Below are 23,539 nucleotides of genomic sequence, written 5' to 3'. Positions count from 1 at the left end.
GAACAAATTTGAAAATTTGTCCAGGAAAGAGTTTATACGCTGTAATGTTACCCTTTATTTAATTTTTAGAATAAGTTTAGAATTCAGAAAGGAACCTTGTCTTCCTTTTACCACTATCCCCCAGCTATCCAGTTACCCTTCTGGAGGTATATCTACTTTAGTTTGTAATTGAGAATGATAAAAGAAAATTATATGGCCGCTTAAGTGGTTCAAGATATTTAGCTTCACCACATCTGTAGAATTATAATCACTTTTGGACGTTCAACTTTAGAGAGGATGTTGAGGAATTGGAATATAATTGGAGGAGAAAGATTAAGATGGTGAGAGGACTCAAACCCATGTCAGATGAGGAACTGATAAATGTTTAGCATGAATTAAAAAAATCAAAAGAGAGATATGTGTATGGAAATGACTTGGTATACGATTTCAGCTCAGTGAAAAAAGAACTTAAGTGTTTTTTACCTTTGAAATTCAATGCCTTGTGATTATCTCATCACTAAATGTAGGAGAATGAAAAATGACATACTAAGCATCAAGTTGCTGAGACTCTGGCATGTTTTTTTGAATAAAAGTGCCATTATTTTTAGATTCCACATATAAGCAATCTCATATGGTATTTTTCTTTTTCTGGCCTATTTCACTTAAAAAAAGATGAACATAAATACAAAATAGAAACAGACTCATAGACATAGAATACAAACTTGTGGTTGCCAAGGGGACAGGGAGTGGGACGGGACAGACTGGGGGTTCAAAATTTGTAGATACTGACAGGCATATGCAGAATAGATATACAAGATTATACTGTATAGCACAGGGAGATATATACAAGATCTTGTGGTGGCTCACAGTGAAAAAAATGTGACAATGAACATGTATGTTCATGTATAACTGAAAAATTGTGCTCTACACTGGAATATGACACAACATTGTAAAATGACTATAACTCAATAAAAAAATGTTTAAAAAATAAAAAATAAATAAAAATGGTCCTGGCAACCACTTCTGGGATTTTCCTGCAAAAAAGCAAACAAACAAACAAACAAAAAACCTTTTCTGTAACTATGAAAAAAAGCCATTATTTACTAGTGGTTAATTGTGGTAATGATAAATGTTCATAACAACCTTGTTTTTGAGGTCCCCTGAAGGGGTTAATTAAGACATGATTATCAATTCTTATATAGGGGAAGAGCCAAACAAAAAAGGAAATGGGAAAATTAAATTCTCTGTGTGAGAATTTGCTGATATCAAGGCAGTAATAAAACCAAGGAATGGTTATGGGGCTTTGAATTCTGCTCATAATATCCATCAGTCTACCAGAGCCACTTTAAATTAATAGAATCAATTTTAAAAGTGTTCAGTGTAGTTTCAAGCTGAGACCATTAGCCTTGTGGTCTCCAAAGTACTATGCTTTCAGCTTGGTGAGGGGTGAGGTTGGGTATTGTACAAAATAAATGGAGTACTAGAAGAAAGTATCAAATGTTCTATTTTTATTTTGTCACCCTTTACATGTTATTTTGTTTATTTTTCATAATGTACACAAAATTTTAGGATACTGGTACATTTATATCATACACACACACACAGACACACATCCCCTATTGAGATGCATGCTTTAAACATTTTAGTGAATGATATACAATGTTTGGAGGTGACTGCATTAGCCAAATACTCTCCACCCCCAACCTTATTGCCACCCATAAGTTTCTTCTATACAGAAGCTTTCACTAGATTAAGAGATGGCTGACCACCTGAATGAGTTTTGTTAGGGATCAGAAACACCAATGGTTGGCAATAAATACTTGAGGGCTTCTGCCAACATAGGTAGAAGGGAAGGATGCTAACATGTATCAAGCACCTATTAGGTGCTAATTATGTGTCTCATCTCATTGACTTATTTCGACTTAGGAACATGAAAACCAAAGAAGATGTTCTCACCTCTGGTGTGAGCCTAGGCATTGATCTTAGGACAGCCATGGAACTATTTAAAATTTGATTCAACAAACACACATTGAACCTGACTTTTCAGCAGACCTGTCCTGGGGGCTGAAGATAAAGAGATGAATCATACCTAAACCCTATCCTAGAGAAACCTTCTATCTTATCTTGCTATCCTGGAGAAGCTCATTCTAGTGGTACCAGAATTCCCTCAAAGGAATTTATGTATCCTTCTGTGCTAAAATTTTAAATGTTCTTCTCTTCCTCCCATGCATATGTACTTCTTCCATCTTTGCTTTTTCTTTATTTTTCTACCTTGCTGATACATCTCATTGTGAGCTAAACTGGGAATCCTGAAAATGAATGCAGAAGTACATATATTTGTAGCCCACACTGCTCTTTTCTTTCCTTTTAGTGAAAGTTGACCCCACCTCCATGTCTCCACTGGAGATCCCAAGTGACAGTGAGGAGAATGCAATTGAGAGTGGATCCTCAACCTTACAGGGCCTTCAGGGACTACAGCAAGAGTGAGTACTTTTATCTTTACTTCAGGACTGTCTCTTTGTATATATGTGTGTGTCTGTGGTAGAAGTGGAAAAAATTCTGAGACACAAATTTATAAGAATTTGAGGACAACAAAATATAGGTAAACGCCTTCTCAATTAAGGTATAAGCTTGTGTGCATATATGTGCATGGACATGTATGTTATGACAGAGTAATGTTATAATGTAGATCATCAATTTTACTTTTGGAAAGAAACCTGCAAATTTCCCGTAAAGTACAGTCGTATTCTGTTTCTCTCCGTAATTTTAAAGCAGCCTTGTAGTTGGCTTGTGTTTTAGCAATCATGTTGTATGAAAAATACATTCCTTTAAACATAAGAATGAGATTTGTTAGAGTGAAATTCTCACACTGCTTAGGAACAGAAATCACCCAAGGAAACATTACCACCTCCTGGGACTTACACTTACTGAACAGAATGGCCTAGATGAGGGAATTACTTGAATTGTTTCACTTATTTCTTCTCTTGAGACGCCTGGTGATAAATTTGCATAAATTTAATGCATGTATGAGGTGATACCATTACATGTAAGTCCATTTACCTAGCCTTCACTTTAAAATCATTACTTGGCCCTATTTCTCTTTCTTTGCTCAGACCAGCAGCAATGACCCAAATGCAGGGAGAAGAGTCCCTTGACTTGAAAAGAAGACGGATTCATCAGTGTGACTTTGCGGGATGCAGCAAAGTGTACACCAAAAGCTCTCACCTGAAAGCCCACCGCAGAATCCATACAGGTCTGCCCACCTCCACCCTACCCTCAACACACACACACACACACCCACAAACATACACATACACACATTTAATCTCTGAGAGATAGGAAGAGAAGAAATTCTTGCAACAAAGACTGATCTATTTATACTCATGGGCACAGGCTCCATTCATGGCTTTTACCCCATGTCTTGTTTCTAGTCTACGGTAGCTTTCATGAAACCAGCCTAAGAAAACACTACGCCTGGTATCTTCTGAATAGTCATTATCCCCATTGAGCACCTGCAATCTTTCTAATTGGGAAGTCTTAACACTTATGTGAAGATTAAGGCAGCTAAGACATCACTCCCTCCCTTTCTACCAGAGCCCTACGTTTTACTGAGTATTGAAAAGTATAGTGAAATTAAAGCAAGCTTTTGGAGCTCAGCACCATCCACCAAATTATAACATACCTTTGTTCATGTTAGAAAAAAGGTGCATGCTAGCAAGAATAAGTAAAGCATACCAGGGAGGTCAGAAGTGAGGGTTGGAGGGGAGCAGGCAACCTGCCCAATTTGAAGGAGAACTGTCACTCAATTCCAACTAAGTATTACCAAATCTTCCAAATTAAAAAAAAATCAAGATTTTTTGTGAAACATTCCAGATTTGAATGTTAGCATCTAATTAAAGAAATTTTATAACACCATGGATTCAAAGAAACCTGCCTATGGTCCAGAAGTAGCTTGTCAGTCATCTGTTTGTATCCTCTGCCTTGAAGACTCCTCAACTCCAGTCATCTCCAGCTCAGAAGTGAGGTTGGACACCCTGGATAAGGCAGGGGCCCTCATTTCTTATAAACATATATTATATTAGGGTTTGTATAGAAGAACCCAGAGTTTTGATTGCTATGTCCCAAGGCTGTGAACAGGTGATTGGTTTCCAGGCTAAATTCTCCCAATATTCCCGTAACACCTTTTTATTTATTTATTGATGTTTTCTTTGCTTCTCCTCCACATAGGATGGAGGCTGATTCCACTGAATGAATATATATATTCATACATACATACATACATAATGTTTAAGGATTTAAACCTGAATTTTCAACATGCAAAAGTAGAATAGTTTACCAGACTCCCATGTACTCTTTACCCAACTTCAACAATTATATTAGTATATGGCCAATTTTATTTCTTCCACACCCCTACCAACTATCCCGTTCCCCACTGTACTATTTTGAAGCAAATTCCAGACATCACATTATCTTAGTCATAAATATTTCAGAATATATCTTTAAAACACAAACATTTAAAAATAAGCACAATATTACTAGCACATAAAAATTCCTTAATATCGAATTTCCACAATTACCTAATAAATTTTTTTAAAGTTTATTCCAATTTAGATCTAAACTAGCATAATCAATATGAGGAGCCAGCTATGCAAAAAGCTTGAGTGTTCTTGGTTAGAGAACAAAAGCTGTGAGATAAGAATGAGCTTGCTTTGTTCTAATTACTGACAGAAGCCCAGCATGGCTAGGCATATTGAGTGCAGTAGTTGGTGGAAGCATTGAGATGCAAGAGTGAAAGGGGGAAGACCACTTAAAAGACTACTATAGTGATGCAGACAAAAAATGATCAGAGCCTAGCTAGGATGTTAGGAGTGGATGTGGAGAGAAGGAAGTATATTGATGATTGAGGGGACACTGATGACTCTCAGATTTCTTTTTTGGGTGACTGGGTGGATGGAGATGCCATTTTCAGAGACAATTTGCCAATGATCACACCTTTAAGTGGGAAAAGCCCCCAGGAATCCAACTGTAGTATACTTAGTATACCTGGGTATACTTTTTTCCATTGCTGGTGTTCCACAGGTTCTTTGGAACTGAAGCAGCTGCAGAAATGCCTGATTTATTGCCCTCTAAAAATTAAGATTTATTTCAAAGGGTTCCAGAGAGTAACATCTTTGTCTGTGGTAGATTTTTTTCTCAGCAGAGAGCCATGAGGCTCTTGCTTATCTGGATACAATGCAGCCCTTCATCTCCCCTGAGTTAGAATCATATAAAGTAGGAAGTAGAGCTACAACAATTTCCATTAAATGTACAGTTAAGCCCTAGTTTCTAATAACAGCATCACCCATTCACTCAGATGCAAAATTAATCATTGATTCTTAGGATTCTCTTATTCCTCCAGTTGTTTGTTTCTAAGGTTCTATTGTTTTCTTCTTCAAATAGCTCTTTTATTGGGGATATAGGCATAATAGCCAAGAGCATATATTGTGAAACTACACTGCCTGGATTTGAGTGTACTCATTAGCTGAAAAGTTACATCACCTTTATTTCCCACAGTTTCCTTATCTGGAAATATTAATAGTCTAAACATTTAGAATATTACCTGACATATAATGAGCTCTCAATAAATGTTGGCTATATTCTTTCAATTTTAGTCTCACTGCCGCACACAGATTTTTTTGTCTTAATTTATTATTTTTCTCCTCCAAATTTATAGTTGAAAATTAAAATTGCATATATTTAAGATGCAAAATTGGCTGATTTGATATACACGTACATTGTGAAATATTCACCACAATCAAGATGATTAACATATCTATCACCTCACCAGGTTACATTTTGTGTGTGCGTGTGTGTCTGGTGAGAGCATGTAATATACACCCTCTTAGCAAATTTCAAATATACAGTATTGTTAACTATAGCCATATTGTTGTACATTAGATTTCCAGGACTTATTTATCTTGCAAAACTGAAATTTGTACCCCTGGACCAACATCTCCCCATACCCCTCTGCCTCAGGCCCTGGTAAGCACCATTCTATGCTCTGTTTCAATGAGTTTGACATTTTTTAAATTAAAGTATAGTTGATTTACAATATTATATCAGTTTCAGGTGTGCAACATACTGATCCAATATTTTTATAGATTATGATCTATTTAAAGTTAAAAAATATTAGCTGTATTTCCTGTGCTGTACAATATATCCTAATCGCCTACCCCTATCTGCCTCTCCCCCGGTATGTCCCTCCACCCACTCCTCTTCCTACTAGTAACCACTAGTTTATCCTCTATATCTGTGATTCTCTTTCTGTTTATTCATTTATTTTTTTTAGATTCTACATGCAAGTGAAAGCATACATTTGTCTTTCTCTGTATGACTTATTTCACTAAGCATAATACTGTCCAGGTCCGTCCACTTTGCTGCAAATGGAAGAATGAAATTTTTCCATTTTTTATGGCAGAGTAATATAGAGTAATATTCCACTGTGTGTGTATATATTCACATCTTTTTTTTCTTTTTTAATGTTTTTATTGAGTTACAGTCATTTTACAATGTTGTGTCAATTTCCAGGGTAGAGCACAATTTTTCAGTTATACATGAACATATATATATATTCATTGTTGCATTCTTTTTCACTGTGAGCTACCACAAGATCTTGTATATATTTCCCTGTGCTATACAGTATGGTCTTGTTTATCTATTCTACATATGCCTGTAAGTATCTACAAATTTTAAACTCCCAGTCTGTCCCTTCCCACCCCATTCTCCCCTGGCAACTGCAAGTTTGTATTCTATGTCATTCTATGTCTAGGAGTCTGTTTCTGTTTTGTATTTATGTTCTTTTTTTTTTTTTTTTTTTTTTTAGATTTCACATATGAGTGATCTCATATAGTATTTTTCTTTCTCTTTCTGGATTACTTCACTTAGAATGACATTCTCCAGGAACATCCATGCTGCTGCAAATGGCGTTATGTTGTCATTTTTGTGGCTGAATAGTATTCCATTGTATAAATATACCACCACTTCTTTATCCAGTCATCTGTTGATGGACATTTAGGCTGTTTCCATGTCTTGGCTATTGTAAATAGTGCTGCTATGAACATTGGGGTGCAGGTGTCTTTTTGAAGTAGGGTTCCTTCTGGATATATGCCCAGGGGTGGGATTACTTGAAGTATAGTTGATTTACAATATTATATTATTTTCAGGTGTACAACATAGTGATTTGGTATTTTTGTAGATTATACACGATTATACCTTATCACAAGATAATGGCAATAATTTCATGTGCTATACAATACATGCTTGTTGCTTATCTATATTTTACATAGTAGTTTGAGTCTCTTAATCCCATTCTCCTAATTTGTTCCTCCCCTCTTCCCTCTCTCCTTTGGTAACAAGTTGGTGTTCTATATCTGTGAGTCTGTTTCTCTTTTGCATATACATTCATTTTTCTTTCCCTGTTTGCCTTATCTCACTAACATAATGAGGTCCATTCACATTGCTGCAAATGGTAGAATTTCATTCTTTTTTATGGCTGAGTAATATTTCATTGTGTATATATATTTTATCACTTCTTTATCCATTCATCTGTTGATGGACACATAGGTTACTTCCATATTTTGGTTATTTGGCTATAATTCTGCTATGAACATTGGGGTGCATATATCTTTTCAAATTCATGTTTTCATTTTTTTCAGATAAATATATAATTCAGGAGTGGAATTGCTGGATCATAGGATATTTTTAGTTTTTTGAGAAACCTCCATATTGTTTTCCATAATGGCTGCACCAATTTAAATTCTCATGATCAGTGTACTAGGGTTTCTTTTTCTCCGTATCTTAGCTAACATTTGTTATTTATAGACATTTTGATATTAGCCATTCTGAAGTCTGTGTGATGATACATCATTATGGTTTTGATTTTCATTTCCCTGGTGTTTAGCAATGTTGAGCACTGTTTCATGTGCCTGTTGGCCATCTGTATGTCTTTGGGAAAATGTCTATGCAGGTCTTCTGCCCATTATTTCATTAGGTTCTTTGTTTTTTTTGATATGGAGTTATATGAGCTGTTTATATATTTTGTTAATATATTTTACACCTTATTGGAATACCATTTGCAGATATTTTCTCCCATTCAGTAGGTTGCCTTTTCATTTTGTTTACGGGTTCCTCTGCTGTGCAAAAGCTTTTAAATTTAATTAGTTCCCATTCATTTATTTTTGCTTTGTTTCCTTTACCTGAGGAGACAGATCCAAAAAATATTGCTATGAATTATGTCAAAGAGTGTACTCGCTATGTTTTCTTTTAGAATTTTATGGTTTCTGATATTAAATTTATGTCTTTAATCCATTTTGAGGTTTTTTTTAAATACAGTGTGAGAAAAGGTTTTATTTCATTCTTTTATGTGTTGTTGTCCAATTTTCCCAGCACCAATTATTGAAGAGACTGTCTTTTCCTCATTGTGTATTTTTGCCTACTTTGTCATAGATTAATTGACCATATGTGCATGGATTAATTCCTGGGTTCTCCACTGATATGCCTTTTTTGTGCCAGTACCAATCTGTTTGGATTACTGTAGCTTTGAAGTATAGTCTAAAGCCAGGAAGTAGATACTTCTAGCTTTGTTCTTTTTTTTCTGAAGATTGCTTTGGCTATTTGGGGTCTTTTGTGGTTTCACATAAATTTTAATATTACTAGTTCTAGATCTGTGAAAAATGTCATGGACATTTGGTTAAAGATTGTGTTAAATTTGTATATTGCTTTGAGTTGTATGGATATTTTAACGATATTAATTCTTCCAATCTAAAAATATGGAATATCTTTACATTTCTTTGTATCATTTTCAAATTCTTTCATCAGTGTTTTGTAGTTTTGGATGTAGGTCTTTCCCTTCCTTATTCAAGTTTATTCCTAGATTCTTTTTGATGTGATTGTAAATGGGATGGTTTCCATTATTTATCTTTGTTCTATTTCATTGTTATATAGAAAACCTACACATTTCTGTATATTAATCTTGTATCCTGTAACTTTACTGAAATCATTTATCAGTTCTAATAGTTTTTTGATGGAGACTTAAGGATTTTCTATATATAGTATCCTGTCATCTGCAAACAGTGACAGTTTTAATATTTCCCTTCCAATTTGGATGCCTTTTATTTCTTTCTCTTGTTTATTTATTATTCTCTGACAAGAATTTCTAATACTGTATTGAATAAAAGTAGAAATAATGAGCATCCTAGTCTTGTTCTTTGTATTAGAGGATACATTTTTATCTTTTTGTCATTGAGTATGATGTTAACTTTAGATTTGTCACATATGGCTTTTACTATGTTAAGGTACAACTTCTCTATGCTCACTTTTTTGAGAGTTTTTGTTATAAATGGATGTTGAATTTTGTCAGATGCTTTTTAAGCACCTATTCAGATGATCATGTGATTTTTATTCTTTCTTTTGTTAATCTGTTTTATCACAGTGATTTGTGAATGTTGAACCATTCTTACAACCCTGGAATAAGTCCCACTTGATCATGGTGCATGATCCTTTTTATGTATTATTGAATTCAGTTTGCTAATATTTTGTTAAGGATTTTTGCATTTATATTCATCAGAGATGTTGGCCTGTAATTTTCTCTTATATTTGTTGAGACTTCTTTTGTGGTCTAGCACATGATCTATCCTGGAGAATGTTTCCTGTACACTTGAAAAAAATGTGTGTTTTGCTGTTTTGGGATCAAATGTCTGTAGATATCTATTACATCCAATTGATCTATTGTGTCATTTAAGACCACTGTTGCCTTACTGACTTCTGTCTGGATGATCTGTTGACTGATATAAGTGGGGTGCTAAAGTCTCCTACTCATATTGAATTACTGCCATTTTCTCCTCTTATGTCTGTTAATATTTGCTTTATATTTTAGGTGCTCCCATATTGGGTTTATACATGTTAAGAAGTTAATATCATCTTCTTATATTGATCCCTTTATCATTATATAATGTCATTGCTTCTCCTTTGTTATAGCATTTGCTTTAAAGCCTATTTTGTCTTCTTTGAGTGTTGCTACCTCTGCTTTCATGTTTATTCTGTTTCTATGAAATATCTTTTTTTTACCCCCCATCTTCTGTCTGTGCATATCCTTAAACTTAAAGTGAGTCTCTTTTAAGGAGCATTATAGATGGGTCTTGTTTTTCTGTTCAGTCATCCACCATGTCTTTTTTTAATATCTTATTTTGTTTTATGAATTTATTTTTTAATGGAGGTACTAGGCATTTGAACCCAGGACCCCATGTATGTTAAGCATGTGCTCTACCACTGAGCTATACACACAGCCAGCATGTCTTTTGATTGGAGCATTTAGTCCATTGACATCTGAAGTAATTATTGATAGGTATGTACTTATTCCCATTTTATTACTTGTTTTCTGGTTGTTTTTGTAGTTCTTTGTTCATTTCTTCTTCTGTTTTTCTTCCCTTGTGATTTGAGGATTTTCTTTAGTAATATGATTGTATTTCTTCCTTTTAACTTTTTTGTGTAACTACTATAGGTTTTTTATCTGTGGTTACTATGGGGTTCATATATGTTGACCTGTAACTGTATCTACTTGTTTTAAACTCATAGTTATTTAAGTCCAAACACATTCTAAAAAAACTAAATTTTTTCTTCCCTTACCCATATTTTGATTTTTTGATGTCATATTTTACATCTTTATGTTTGTCTCCTGTTTATTGTGGTTATTGTTACATTTACAATTTTTTATCTTTTAATCTTTGTAATGGCTTATGTGATTGGTTGATCCTCAATAGTTACTATACATTTGCCTTTCTTGGTGGTGTTTTCCATTTCCTATAGATTCTTACTTTTTTCCACTTAGAAAAGAACCGATGATGTTTCTTTAGGGTAGGTTTAGTACTGATGAACTCTTTTAGTTGAATGATAGTCTTGCTGAATAGAGTATCTTAGGTTTCGGTTTTTCCCATTCAGCACTTTGAATACAGTATGCCACTCCCTTCCTGCCAGCAAAATTTCTGCAATTAGCTGACAACGTTATGGGGATTCCCTTGTATATGACTTTTTGTTTTTCTCTTGCTTCCTTTATAATTCTCTCTTTTTTAAACATTTTTTATTGATTTATAATCATTTTACAATGTTGTGTCAAATTCCAGTGTAGAGCACAATTTTTCAGTTATACATGAACATATATATATTCATTGTCACCTTTATAATTCTCTCTTCATCTTTAACTTTTGTGATTTTAAATATGACATGTCTTGCTGTTTGGATTCATCTTGTTTGGAATCCTCTGTGACTCTTGTACTTGGATATCTATTTCCTTCCTTGGGTTTGCAAAATTTTCAGCTATCATTTCCCCAAATACATTTTCAATGCCCCCTCCCTCTCTTCTCTTTCTGGGACCCCTATAATGTGAATGTCAGTATGCTTAATGATTTCTCAGATATCTCTAAAGCTACTTTCATTTTTTTCAAAATTTTTGTTTTCTTTTTTATGTTCTGATTGGTGATTTTCATTATTCTACCTTCCAGATTACTTATGTGTTCTTCAGTATCACTTAGTCTATTCATTCCTTCTTATGTGTTTATTTCAGCTATTTAATTCTTCATTTCTGAATGGGTCTTTTAAAATATTTTCTAGTTACTTGTTAAAATTTTCACTGTGTTCATCTCTTCTTTTCCCAAGTTCAGTTAGCATTTCATTACTAATGTTTTCAACTCTTTATCTGATAATTTTTTATCTTTGTTTCAGTAGGAGATTTTTGTAATTTTTTTTTCCTTGTTCTTTCATGTGAAACAAATTCCTCTGACTTCTCATTTTGTTTAGTTTTCTGTGTCTCTATGAAATTAGGTGACACAGTTGCCCATCCTGGTCTTGAAGTAGTGTCCTTATGTGGGAACATCCATATGCATCTACATGTGCCCATTGGCTTTGATGGGAGAGCTGGATCTGAAGTGAGCATGGATCCCACCTTCTCCTTACATGTACTGGCATCTACTACCTTGATGGCATGTAGGGCTGGAGATGGAGGAACTAGAGCCTTCTCCAGGTGTGAACCAGGGCTTTTCCTATGCTCAGCGGCTATCATCACCATATTGAGGGCAGGGTTGATGCCCAGGGTTCTTCAGTAGAAGTCCTGAGGTTTAGGTCTCACCTGTTTCCAGTCCCTATGAGTGTGCACTCTTGCTCAGGTAAGGGTACTTCCACCCTAGTGGAGAGTAGTGCCAGAGCAAGAAGTGCTGGTGCAGATGCCTGGTGCAGAGTTGGGTGTGTGCTGATGTGATCCTATCAAGCTAGTCAGGCAGTTTCCAATCCACTGCCTTTACGTGCTCACTGCCAATGATTGCCCTCACCCCATTCACATGCAGGATCAGGTCTAAGCCATCTCTGCTTCCTCTAAGTATGCACACACACTCCAAGCAATGGCACTTTTGCCCCAGTGGAAAGCAGCACTGGAACAAGAGGGGCTGGAGCAAGTGCCAGATATGGGTGGAGCATGCCTAGGATAGTCCTGGCATGCCAATCAGAGCTTTAGGTAACTCCCAAGCTGCCACTTTCTCATACACATCAGCAATGGCCACCTTCACCCTGTTCAGGTACAGGGCCATGTCCGACCTAGCTAAGTCCCTCCCTCCCCAAAAGTGTGCACTCTTCTCAGGAACAGCAGCCTTTGCCCTAATGGAGAACTGAGCCAGAGAAAGAGGGGCTGGAACAGGCCCACAGTGCAGGCTGGGGTGTGTACTGAGATGGTCACAGGAAATCAGCCAGAGCCCCAGGCCATTTTCTATCCACCTACTTGCCTTGTTCCTGGGAGTCAGAAAACACATACGCTTGCTCTTCACAAGCAGCCTCTCAGTTTCTTACAGCCTTCCAGTAAGTTTCACTGGTTTTAAAACCAGCTAAGGGCACTCATCTTCCCAGTGTCAAGCCCCAGGGATGGGGTACCCAATAGATGCCTCAAACTTCTCACTTGACATAGAAGATCCCAGAGCCCATGATATCCCTTCTCCTTTATGTCTTCTGTTAGGAACCTGAATCCTGACCTGATAACTTCTCCTCTTTTCCTTCTGACCCTGTGGCTCTTTCTTTACCACCGTGGTCATAGAAGAGCCTTTCTGACATCCTCCAGTTTGTATTTATAGAGAGTTGCTCCACATGTAGATATAGTTATGATGGGTTTGTGGGGGGAGGTGGGCATAGCATCCTCTTACTCTGTCATCTTGATCTCCTCTCTGAGTTTGACATTTTTAGATTGCACATACTGCATGTGTTCCAAATACTGCATTAGGTCATGCAGTATTTGTCTTTCTGAATATGACGCATTTCACTTAGCATAATGTCCTCTGGGTTCTTCCATGCTTTTACAAATAGCAGGATTTCCTTGTTTTAAGTCTGAATAATATTTAATTGTATATACTTACCACATGATACTTATACATTCATCCATTGGCAGACACTGGGTTATTTCTGTATCTTGGCTATTGTGAATAAGTCTGTGATAAACATGGGAGTGCAAATATCTCTTTGAGATACTACTTCAATTCCCTTGGCTGTATACCCTGATGTAGGATTGCTGGGTCATGTGGCATTTCTATGTTTAAATTTTGAGTAATTTTCATATTGTTTCGTACAGTAGTTGTACCAATTTACATTCCCACCAACAGTGTACAAGGATTTCATTTTCTCCACATCTTCTCCAGCACTTGTTATCTTTTGTCTTTCTTATAATAGCCATTGTAACAGGGGTGAAGTGATATCACATTGTGATTTGTACTTAAATTTTCCTGATTATTAGTGAAGGTGGGCATATATCTATTGACTTTTTATATACCTGTTGACCATTTGCATGTCTTTTTTTGAGAAAGATCTATTTAGACTCTTTGTCCATTTTTTAATTAATTGGGTTCTTTTCTTTTTTTTCTTTTTCTTTCTTTTTTTTTTTTTTTTTTTGCTGTTGAGTTGGAAGAGTTCATTTATTTTGTATATTAACCCTTATCAGGCATGTGGTTTGCAAATATTTTCTTCCATCCCACAGGCTGCATTTTCACTGTGTTGATTGCTTTTGATGGAATCCCTTTATCTAGTTTTGCTTTTGTTTCTTGTGCTTTTGGTTGAATATCCAAAAAACCATTGCCTAGAACAATGTCAAGAAGCTTCCCCCACCATGAAGCATATTTTTGGCAAACACAGTGGTGATGCGTCCAGCCCAAAAAGCATTGCCAGCACACACACTGGGTGATGCCACAGAAACATTCAGTGGCTGAGTGCTAAGTCTCTAACAGACCAGACCAGGCAGGAACTCTCAGGTTTTGTTTCATGGCAAGAGCACCATGGCTCTACCCACTCCACAACTCAGTTTGGTGCCAGAACTGGGCTGACAGAGGCAGCCCAGAACCCAGGCAGTAGCACAGCCACCTAACTTTCTGCAGCCATAATTCCCCAACTCCCAGCCCCAGCCTGCTCCACACCACAACCTTGCACTGGATCTGGGACAAGCAAAGTAGAGGGGGGGATGTGACCTTGTGCTGCTTCTAAGCAGAATTTCAGGCACCTACACAGGCAACACATAAGTTCATTGTGACCACATGGACCACACTTGCTTCAGAAATCACCTCCTTTGGGGCAGGGCACTCACTCAAGGGCAAAGGAACCAGATCAAAACTGACCCTCAGGGCTTCTACTCCAACAACTAGGGGGGCAAGCCCCACCCCCCAAAAGTGTTGTGATAGTCACAGAGCAAAGAGGAAGCCTCACCTCACATCCAGCAAAGGCTCTAGACAATACAATAACCATCACATCTTCTATGAAGGGAATAATGGCCAGCACACTTGAGAAAAGTTGTGGCTGGCATCCATACCAAAACTAGCCCTCACAACAAAAATATTAAACAGACATTCTATACAGGGACACTCCCACATAAAAACACCCTTTCAAGACCACAGTAGAAAACTGTTTCTCCTAAATTCATAAAGACAGAGAAAGTTAAATGAAAGAAAAAAGCAAAAGAAACATTCTTAATGAAAAGAACAAGAGAAATCCCTTGGAAGAACAAATCATGAAACAGACCTTACCAGTCTACTAGACCAAGAGTTCAAAAAGGAGGTAAAAAATCATAAAGCAATTAAGAAAGATTATCAATAGAAATGCCGATCACTATAACAAGGAACTAGAAGCAATAAAAATGAATCAATCAAAACAATTCAATTGCCAAGATAAAACCAATCTAGGAGCAATGAATAACAGACTAAATTGGACAGAAGAATGAATAAGTGATCTGGAAGATGGAATAATGGAAATCACCCAATCAGGACAGCAGACAGACAAATGGAAAACAATGAAAACAACAAACAAAATCTATGGAATAATATAGAAAATGCCAACTTATGCATGATAGGAGTTCCAGAAAAAGAAGAGAAAAGAGGACTGAAATACATGTTTGAAGAAATTATGACTGTTAACTTCCCAAAACTGAAGAAACAGATATACAGGTACAGGAAGCACAGAGGGTCTCAAATATTATAAACCCAAACAGAGTCACACCAAAACATGTCATAATTAAAATGGCAAAGATGAAAAATGAAAAGAAGATTTTAAAGGCAGCAAGAGAAAAACAAAGAGTCAGTTACAAGGGAACCCCCTTAAGGCTATCAGCTGACTTCTCTGTAGAAACTTTGCGGTCCTGAGGGAGTGGCATGATGTATTTAAAGTCCTGAAAGGGAAAAACCTACAACCTAGGATACTCTACCCAGCAAGATTATCATTTAGAATAGAAGGAGACATAAAGAGTTTCTCAGACAAGCAGACTGAAAGAATTTAGCAATACTAAACCTACCCTAAAAGAAATATTGAAAAGTCTTCTCTAAATAGAAAATAAACAAGAATATATAGGAAAGGGACAATCACAATAGGAAAGGCAAATATATCAAAGGGCTGAAGATCATTTAAATAAGCCAGTACATAGGTTAAAAACAATTAAAAGTTTTGTAAAACCGATTATAGCTACAATTAACAGTAAAAGGATAAGTATGCATGGGTAAAATAGGACATAAAAATGTGAGGAAGGGGTGTATGAAAATATAGATCCTTTAGAATGTCTTTGAACTTGTATGACTACCTGTTCAAAGCAAGTATATCTAGTTATTGGCAATATACTTGAACTCCATTGTAACCACAAATCAAAAACATATAATAGGTTCACAACAGACAAAAATAAAGGAACTCAACAATCCTACAAAAAACGATCAAATCACAAAAGGAAAAGCACAAAGTAGAAGAAATGAACAAAGAACTACTAAAACCACTGCAAAACCAAGTTTAAAATGGCAATAAGTATATACCTTATTGATATACTTATATATCAATAAGTACTTTAAATGTCAATGGACTAGATGCTCCAGTCAAAAGACATAGAGTGGCAGATTGGATAAGCAAACAAAAGGCTGCTATACGCTGCCTACAAGAGACTCACTTCAGGGTGAAAGAAGAACACAGATTGAAAGTAAGGGAATGGGAAAAGATACTTCTTGCAAATGAAAACAAGAAAGTATGGGTAGCAATACTCAGACAAAATAGACGTTAAAACAAAGGCCATAAAGAAAGAAGAAGGACATCATATAATCATAAAGAGTTTAGCGCAAGTAGAGGATATTACACTCATTAACATATATGTACTCAGCATAAGAGCACCTAAATATATAAAATAAATACTAACACACATAAAATGAAATGGACAATAATACAACAATAGTAGGGGACTTTAACACCTCACTAATATCAATAGACCAATAATCCAGACAGAAAATCAATAAAGCAAAAGAGGCCCTAAATTACACAATAGACCCAGTTGTATTTAATTGATATCTATAAGACATTATGTTTAAAACAAACAAACCCAGAATGCACATTGTTTTCAAGTGCACATGGAATGATCTCTAGGGTAGACCACAGTAGGTCACAAAAAAAGCCTCAACAAATTTAAGAGGATAGAAATTATTTCAAGTATCTTTCCAGCCACAGTGGTATGAAATTAGAAATCAACCACAAAAAAAGAAAAATGAGAAAAGAATAAACACATGGATACTAAACAAATGCTGCTAAAAAACCAATAAATCAGTGATGAAATCAAAGAAGAAATCACAATATACCTCAAAAAAATGAAAATTAAGACACAATCTTAAAAAGCCTATGAGATACTGCAGTTCGCAGGCCTTCCTCAAGAAAGAAGAATCATCTCAAATAAACAAACTAACCTACCACTCAAAAGAATTATAAAAACAACAAAAATCAAATTCAGCAGAAAGAAGGAAATAATAAAAATCATAAAGGAAATAAATAAAATAGAAGTTTAAAAAATAGATCAGTAAAACCAAGAGTAGTTTTTTTAAAAGATAAACAAAACTGACAAAACTCTAGCTAAGAAAAGAAAGAGGACCCAGGTAAACAAAATAAGAAATTAAAGAGGAGAAATAACAACTAATACTACTGAAATACAAAAATATCATAAGAATATCATAAGCGATTACTATGAAAATTGTACCAACAAATTGTAAAATCTAGAAGAAATGGACAAGTTTCTAGAAACATACAGACTGCCAAGACTGACTCAAGAATAAACATAATTTTAACACTCTGATCACTAGAAGTGAAATAGAATTTCTAATTAAAAAAAAAAAAACAAACCTTCCTTCAAACTAAATTCCAGGACTGTGCAGCTTCACTGAGGAATTCCACCAAACATACAAAGAAAGACTTATACCTATCTTGCTCAAACTATTCCAATAAATTGAGAACACTCCCAAATTCATTCCATGAAGCCAACATCACCCTGTTACCAAAACCAGATAGAGACACGACAGAAAAAGAAAACTACAGGGCAATATCTTTAGTGAATATAGATGCAAAAATTCTCAACAAAGTATTAGCAAACCAAATCCAACAATACATTAAAAGGATTATACAACATAATCAAGTTGGATTCATTCCAGGGTCTCAAAGATGATTCATCATATGCAAATCAATGTGATACACCACATTAACAAAAGGACAGAAAAATCACATGATCATCTCAATGGACACAGAAAAAGCATTTGACAAAATTTAACATTCAGTCTTATTAAAAACACTTACCAAAGTGGGTATAGGGGGGAACATATCTCAACATAATAAAAGCCATTTACGAAAAACCCACAGCCAGCATAATACTCAGTGGTGAAAATTTATAGCCTTCCCACTAAATTCAAGAGCAAGACAAGGATGCCATTCTCACCACTTGTATTCAACATAGTATTGGGAGTCCTAGCCACAACAATCAGGCAAGAAAAAGAAATAAAATGTATCTAAATCGGAAAAGAAGAGGTAAAATTTCAACATTTGCAGACGACATGATACTTTATATAGAGAACTCTAAAAAAAGACTCCACACAAAAACTATTAGAACTAATGAATTGAGCAAGTTATCAGGATACAAGATTAATATACAGAAATCTGTTGCATTTCTTTACACTAACAATGAAATATCAGAAAGGGAAAGTAAAACAAACCCCCTTTAAAATCGCATCAGAAAGAATAAAATACCTTGGAATAAACGTAACTAAGGAGATGAAAGACTTGTATCTAAAAGTTGTAAAACATTGATAAAGGAAATTAAAGATGATACAAAGAAATGTAAAGATATCTCATGCTCTTGGATTGGAAGAAATAATATTGTTAAAATTGCCATATTACCCAAAGCAATCTACGGATTTAAAGCAATCCCTTTCAAAGTATCCATGACATTATTCACAGAAATAGAACAAATACTCCTAAAATTTATATGGAACTACAACAGGTTGAAATTGCCAAAGCAATCCTGAGGGAAAAGAATAAAGCTGGAGGCAGAACCCTCTGAGACTTCAGACTGTATGACAAAGCTACAGTAATCAAATCAGCATGGTGTTGGCACAGAGACAGACATATGGATCAATGGAATTGAATAGAGAGCCCAGAAATAAACCTACACACCTATGGTTAATTAATCTTCAATGAAGGAAGCAAGAATGGAGAAAAGATAGTCTCTTCAGCAAGTGGTACTAAGAAAGTTGGATAGCCACATTTAAATCAATGAAGTTAGAACACTCCTTCACACCATATACAATAATAAACTCAAAATGGTTTAAAGACCTAAATATAAGACATGACACCATTTGCAAAACATACTTGGACATAAATTGTAACAATATTTTCTTAGATCAGTCTCCCAAAGCAAAAGAACTAAAAGCAAACATAAACAAATGGGACCTAATCAAACTTAAAAGGTTTTGTACAGCACAGGAATCCATCAATAAAACGAAAAGCCTACATATGGAATGGGAGAAAATATTTATAAATGATGTAACTGACAAGTAGTTAATATCCAAAATGTACAAGTAGCTCATACAACTCAATATTGAAAGAACAAGCAACCCAATCAAATAATAGGCAGAAGACATAAATAAACATTTATCCAAAGAAGACATACAGATGGCCAACAGGTACATGAAAAAAGGCTCAACATTGCAAATTATTAGACAATTTCAGATCAAAGTCACGAAGAGGGATCACCTCACACCAATCAGAATGGCTATAATCAAAAAGTCTACAAATAATAATGCTGGAGAGATTGTGGAGAAAAGGGAACCCACCTACACTGTTGGTAGGAATGTAAATTGGTGCAGCCACTGTGGATAACAGTATGGCAGTTCCTTAAAAAACTAAAAATAGAGCTACTATATCATCCACAATCTTATTCCTGTGTATATATCCTGAAAAGATGAAAACTCTAATTTGAAATGGTACATGCACCCCCATGTTCATAAGTAGCAGTATTTACAATAACCAAGGTGTGGGGAAAAAAACCAACTGCCCGTCAACAGACAATTGGCTTAAGAGGATGTGATACACACACACACACACACACACACACACACACACACACACACACACACACACACACACACAGAGGAATATTACTCAGCAATAAAAAATGAAATATTGCCATTTGCAGCAACGTGGATGGACCTAGAGAATATTACACTTAGTGAATTAAGTCAGACAGAGAAAGACACATAGCATATGATATCACTTATGTGTGGAATCTAAAAAAATAATACAAATGGTTCTGTACACAAGACAGAGACAGATTCATAAACATAGAAAACAAACTTATGGTTACCCAAAGGGAAGGAGACTGGGGGGAGGATAAATTAGGAGTACAGGATTAATAGATACAAACTACTATACATAAAATAGATAAGAACAAAGATTTACTGAACAGGGAATTATACTCAATACCTTCTAATAACCTATACTGGGAAATAATCATAAAACATTTAAACAGAACTTCAAATATATATCTATAACTTCAAATTTATATGTATATGCATTTAAAGTTATATTTATATACATTTTATCAGATTATTTTATATATGGATATGTGTATATATATGCATATATGTCTATATATATCTGAATCATTTTGCTGTGCACCTGAAACTAACATATTTTAAATCAACTACAATTTATGAGAAGAAGGTTTCCACCTGTTTTATTCTAGTTGTTTTATGGTTTCAGGTTTTACATTTGAGTCTTCACTCCATTTTGAGTTTTTTTTTTTAATATGTTATGAGATAAGGGTCCAGTTTCATTCTTCTGCATGTGGGTATCCAGTTTTCCCAACACCATTTGTTGAAGACTGTTCTTCCCGCAGTGTTTATTATAGGCACGTTGCTGGAAATCAATTGACTGTAGATGCATACATTTATATCTGAGCTCTCTATTCTATTCTATTGGTCTATGTATTTTTATGTCAGCATTTTATTATTTTGATTGCCTTATCTTTGTAATATATTTTGAAAGCAGGAATTATGATGCCTCCAGATTTGTTCTTCTTGGTCAAAATTGCTTTGGCTAGTCAGGGCCTTTTGTGGTTCCACATGAATTTTAGCTTTTTTTTTTTTCTAGTTTTGTAAAGAACACCATTGGGATTTTGATAGGAGTCACATTGAATCTGTAGATTACTTTGGGTATTATGGATATTTTAACAAGGTCAATTTTCCATTCCATGAACACAGGATGTCTTTCCATTTAACTGTGCCTTCTTTAATTCCTTTCATCAGTGTATTATAATTTTCAGTATATAAGTCTTTAACCTCATTAGTTAAATTTATTCCTAAGTATTTTATTATTTTTGTTGCTATTTTGAATGGGATTGTTTTCTTGATTTCTGTTTCAGATACTTTGTTGTTTGTGTATAGAAACATGAGTGATTTTGTATGTTGACTTTGTATATTGCAAGTTTACTGAATTCTTTGTTTCTAGCAGGTTTTTTTGTTTGTTTAGAATTTGGGGTTTTCTATGGATATGATCATATCATCTGCAAAGGGAGATAATTTTATTTCTTCCTTTCTGATTTTGGTGCCTTTTATTTCCTTTTCTTGTGTAATGCTCTGGCTATAAGTTCCATTACTATGCTGAAAAAAAATGGGAAGAGTGGGCATCCTTGCCTTGCACTGGATCTTAGGAAAAAATATTTTAGTTTTTTCCTATTCATTATGATGTTAGCTGTTGTTTTGTTGTTTATGGACTGTATTGGGTTGAGATAAGTGTTTATATACCTATTTTCTTGAGAGTTTTAATTATAAATGTATGTTGAACTTTGTCAAGTGCTTTTCTGCATCAATTAAGATGATTATGTAGTTTTTTAAAATTCTGTTAATTTGTTGTTGTTGATGATTTAAGTACATTGAACCATCCTTGCATCATCCCAGGGATAAGTCCATCTTGATCTTTTAATCTACTGTTGAATTCATTTTGCTAGGATTTCATTGAGGATTTTTGCATGTGTGTTCATCGGGGATATTGGTCTATAGTTTTCTTGTAGGGCTTTGTTTGGCTTTGGTATTAGGGTGATGCTGTCCTCATAGAATGAGTTCGGAGATGTTCCTTCCTCTCCCATTTTTTGGAAGAATATAAGAATTGGTATGAATTTTTTTAATGTTTTGTAGAATTCAGTTGTGAAGCCTTCTGGTTTGGGGTTTTTCTTCTTTGGGAGATTTTTGATTGCTGACTCAATCTCCTTATTTGTTATTAATATATTCAGGCTTTCTATTTCTTCTTAATTAAGATTTTGTAGATTGTAAGTTTCAAGGAATTTATTTCTTATAGGTTATCTAGTTTGTTAACATGTAACTGTTTATAATTGTCCCTTATGATCCTTTTTGTTTCCGAGGCATCCATTGTAATGTCTCCTCTCATTTCTGATTTATATTTCAATTTTCTGTTACATTTATTCTTGATTTTGTCATCAATTTAATAAATAACTTGAGCACCTTCTGTACGTGCCAGGCAAGTACTTTACTCCAGTAGTCTTGTATTTATTGTAATCCATCTTATATGGCTAAATGGTTTCATGGCTAGATCATTTCAGTGTACAACCTTTTCAAGTCACTCTTGAAATGCTTAGTGTTACACACTACTCCCCTCACCATTGCCTTCTGGCAGTAGTGTATCAAGAAGGAGAGGGCAATAGGAGCTGTCTGTCATAGCCAGAAGGAGTATTTTACCATTGACTTATAATTGGAACATGATAGTAGAAAAGAGCAAACTTTTAGTTGATTTTGTTTTAAAATTCTTTATAGTCATTGCATCCCCCTTGTTTCCTATTCCTGAGGCAAACTACTTACTGCCCCTGTGTTTGCTATGTCACTACATTTAATGCTAAAAATCTAAATTCTTTAGTCTGGTCTTTATAATAGGGGTCATCTCATAGAACTTCTGTAAAGATACCCCGTGCTTCAGGATGGCTGACCTTATGCATCATTCTCTGTGCTTCCTTACCAGCCCATGCCCCTATCTAACTGAGTTGCTTTTTGTCTTTTTTTCCACCCATGTAAAACCTACCCCTGCTTCAAGTTCAGTGCATCACACTAGCCCACAGATTGTCTAGCCTTGGAACTTATCACACTTAACTGTGTCACACAGTTAATATGTACACTTTATATTGTGAATTATTTCCCTATGTATATTTTGTTCTTTAATATTGATAATATATTGATGAAGCTTATGAGTTGTGTCGTATAAAGTGCATTGGCACAAACAGGACCTTGTTCAATGATAATATAAGATATCTGCTTTTGCAATAGGAAAATTGATCTTGCTGAATCCTGTAATCTGTGTATTCTAGCAATGAGCTGTGGTCCCCACAGGGTGTCACTGCTTTACAAGTCAAATCTTCTTCATTTGGGTGTAGAGAAGATTAGAAATTCTCAGGAGAAATTCTTGAGCGATTGCAACAAAATTGATAGCAATGTGACAGTTTGGAAGTGTGGAGATGTGATAGAATTATATAGGCCAAACAGTGAAAATCTCATTTACACACTCTCAACACCATCTGCAGTCTCATTCTCTTTCTCACTGTTAATAATTTGTTGTATGGTCTTCCAGATCTTTTCTCTTTGGGGTGTGTGTGTGTGAGAGAGAGAGAGAGAGAGAGAGAAAGAGAGAGGGAGAGATAGAGACAGAGACACAGAGGCAGAGAGGTTTA

The 23,539-nt window shown here is 35.2% G+C and overlaps 1 protein-coding gene across 6 annotated transcripts in view; it reads left to right on the top strand.

The window, feature by feature from the left end:
• KLF8 (KLF transcription factor 8) overlaps positions 1-23,539 on the top strand; it is a 242,723-nt gene that overhangs the window by 211,396 nt on the left and 7,788 nt on the right. For 4 of the 6 annotated variants that reach the window (XM_074358831.1, XM_074358830.1, XM_010958295.3 and 1 more), the window contains 2 exons: positions 2,351-2,462; positions 3,093-3,232. In XM_074358831.1, the coding sequence (XP_074214932.1) occupies positions 2,351-2,462; positions 3,093-3,232 (252 nt within the window). Of the gene's footprint in view, positions 1-2,350; positions 2,467-3,092; positions 3,233-5,916; positions 6,001-23,539 lie in introns of those variants that run through there. The other 2 variants (XR_012504514.1, XM_045519067.2) reach the window with 2 other exon arrangements.

The sequence above is a fragment of the Camelus bactrianus genome, chromosome X (genome assembly GCF_048773025.1).
Source record: "Camelus bactrianus isolate YW-2024 breed Bactrian camel chromosome X, ASM4877302v1, whole genome shotgun sequence".
Taxonomy (NCBI): domain Eukaryota; kingdom Metazoa; phylum Chordata; class Mammalia; order Artiodactyla; family Camelidae; genus Camelus; species Camelus bactrianus.
Note: the sequence above shows the minus strand (reverse complement) of the source record. Positions and strands in the feature narration are given on the sequence as shown.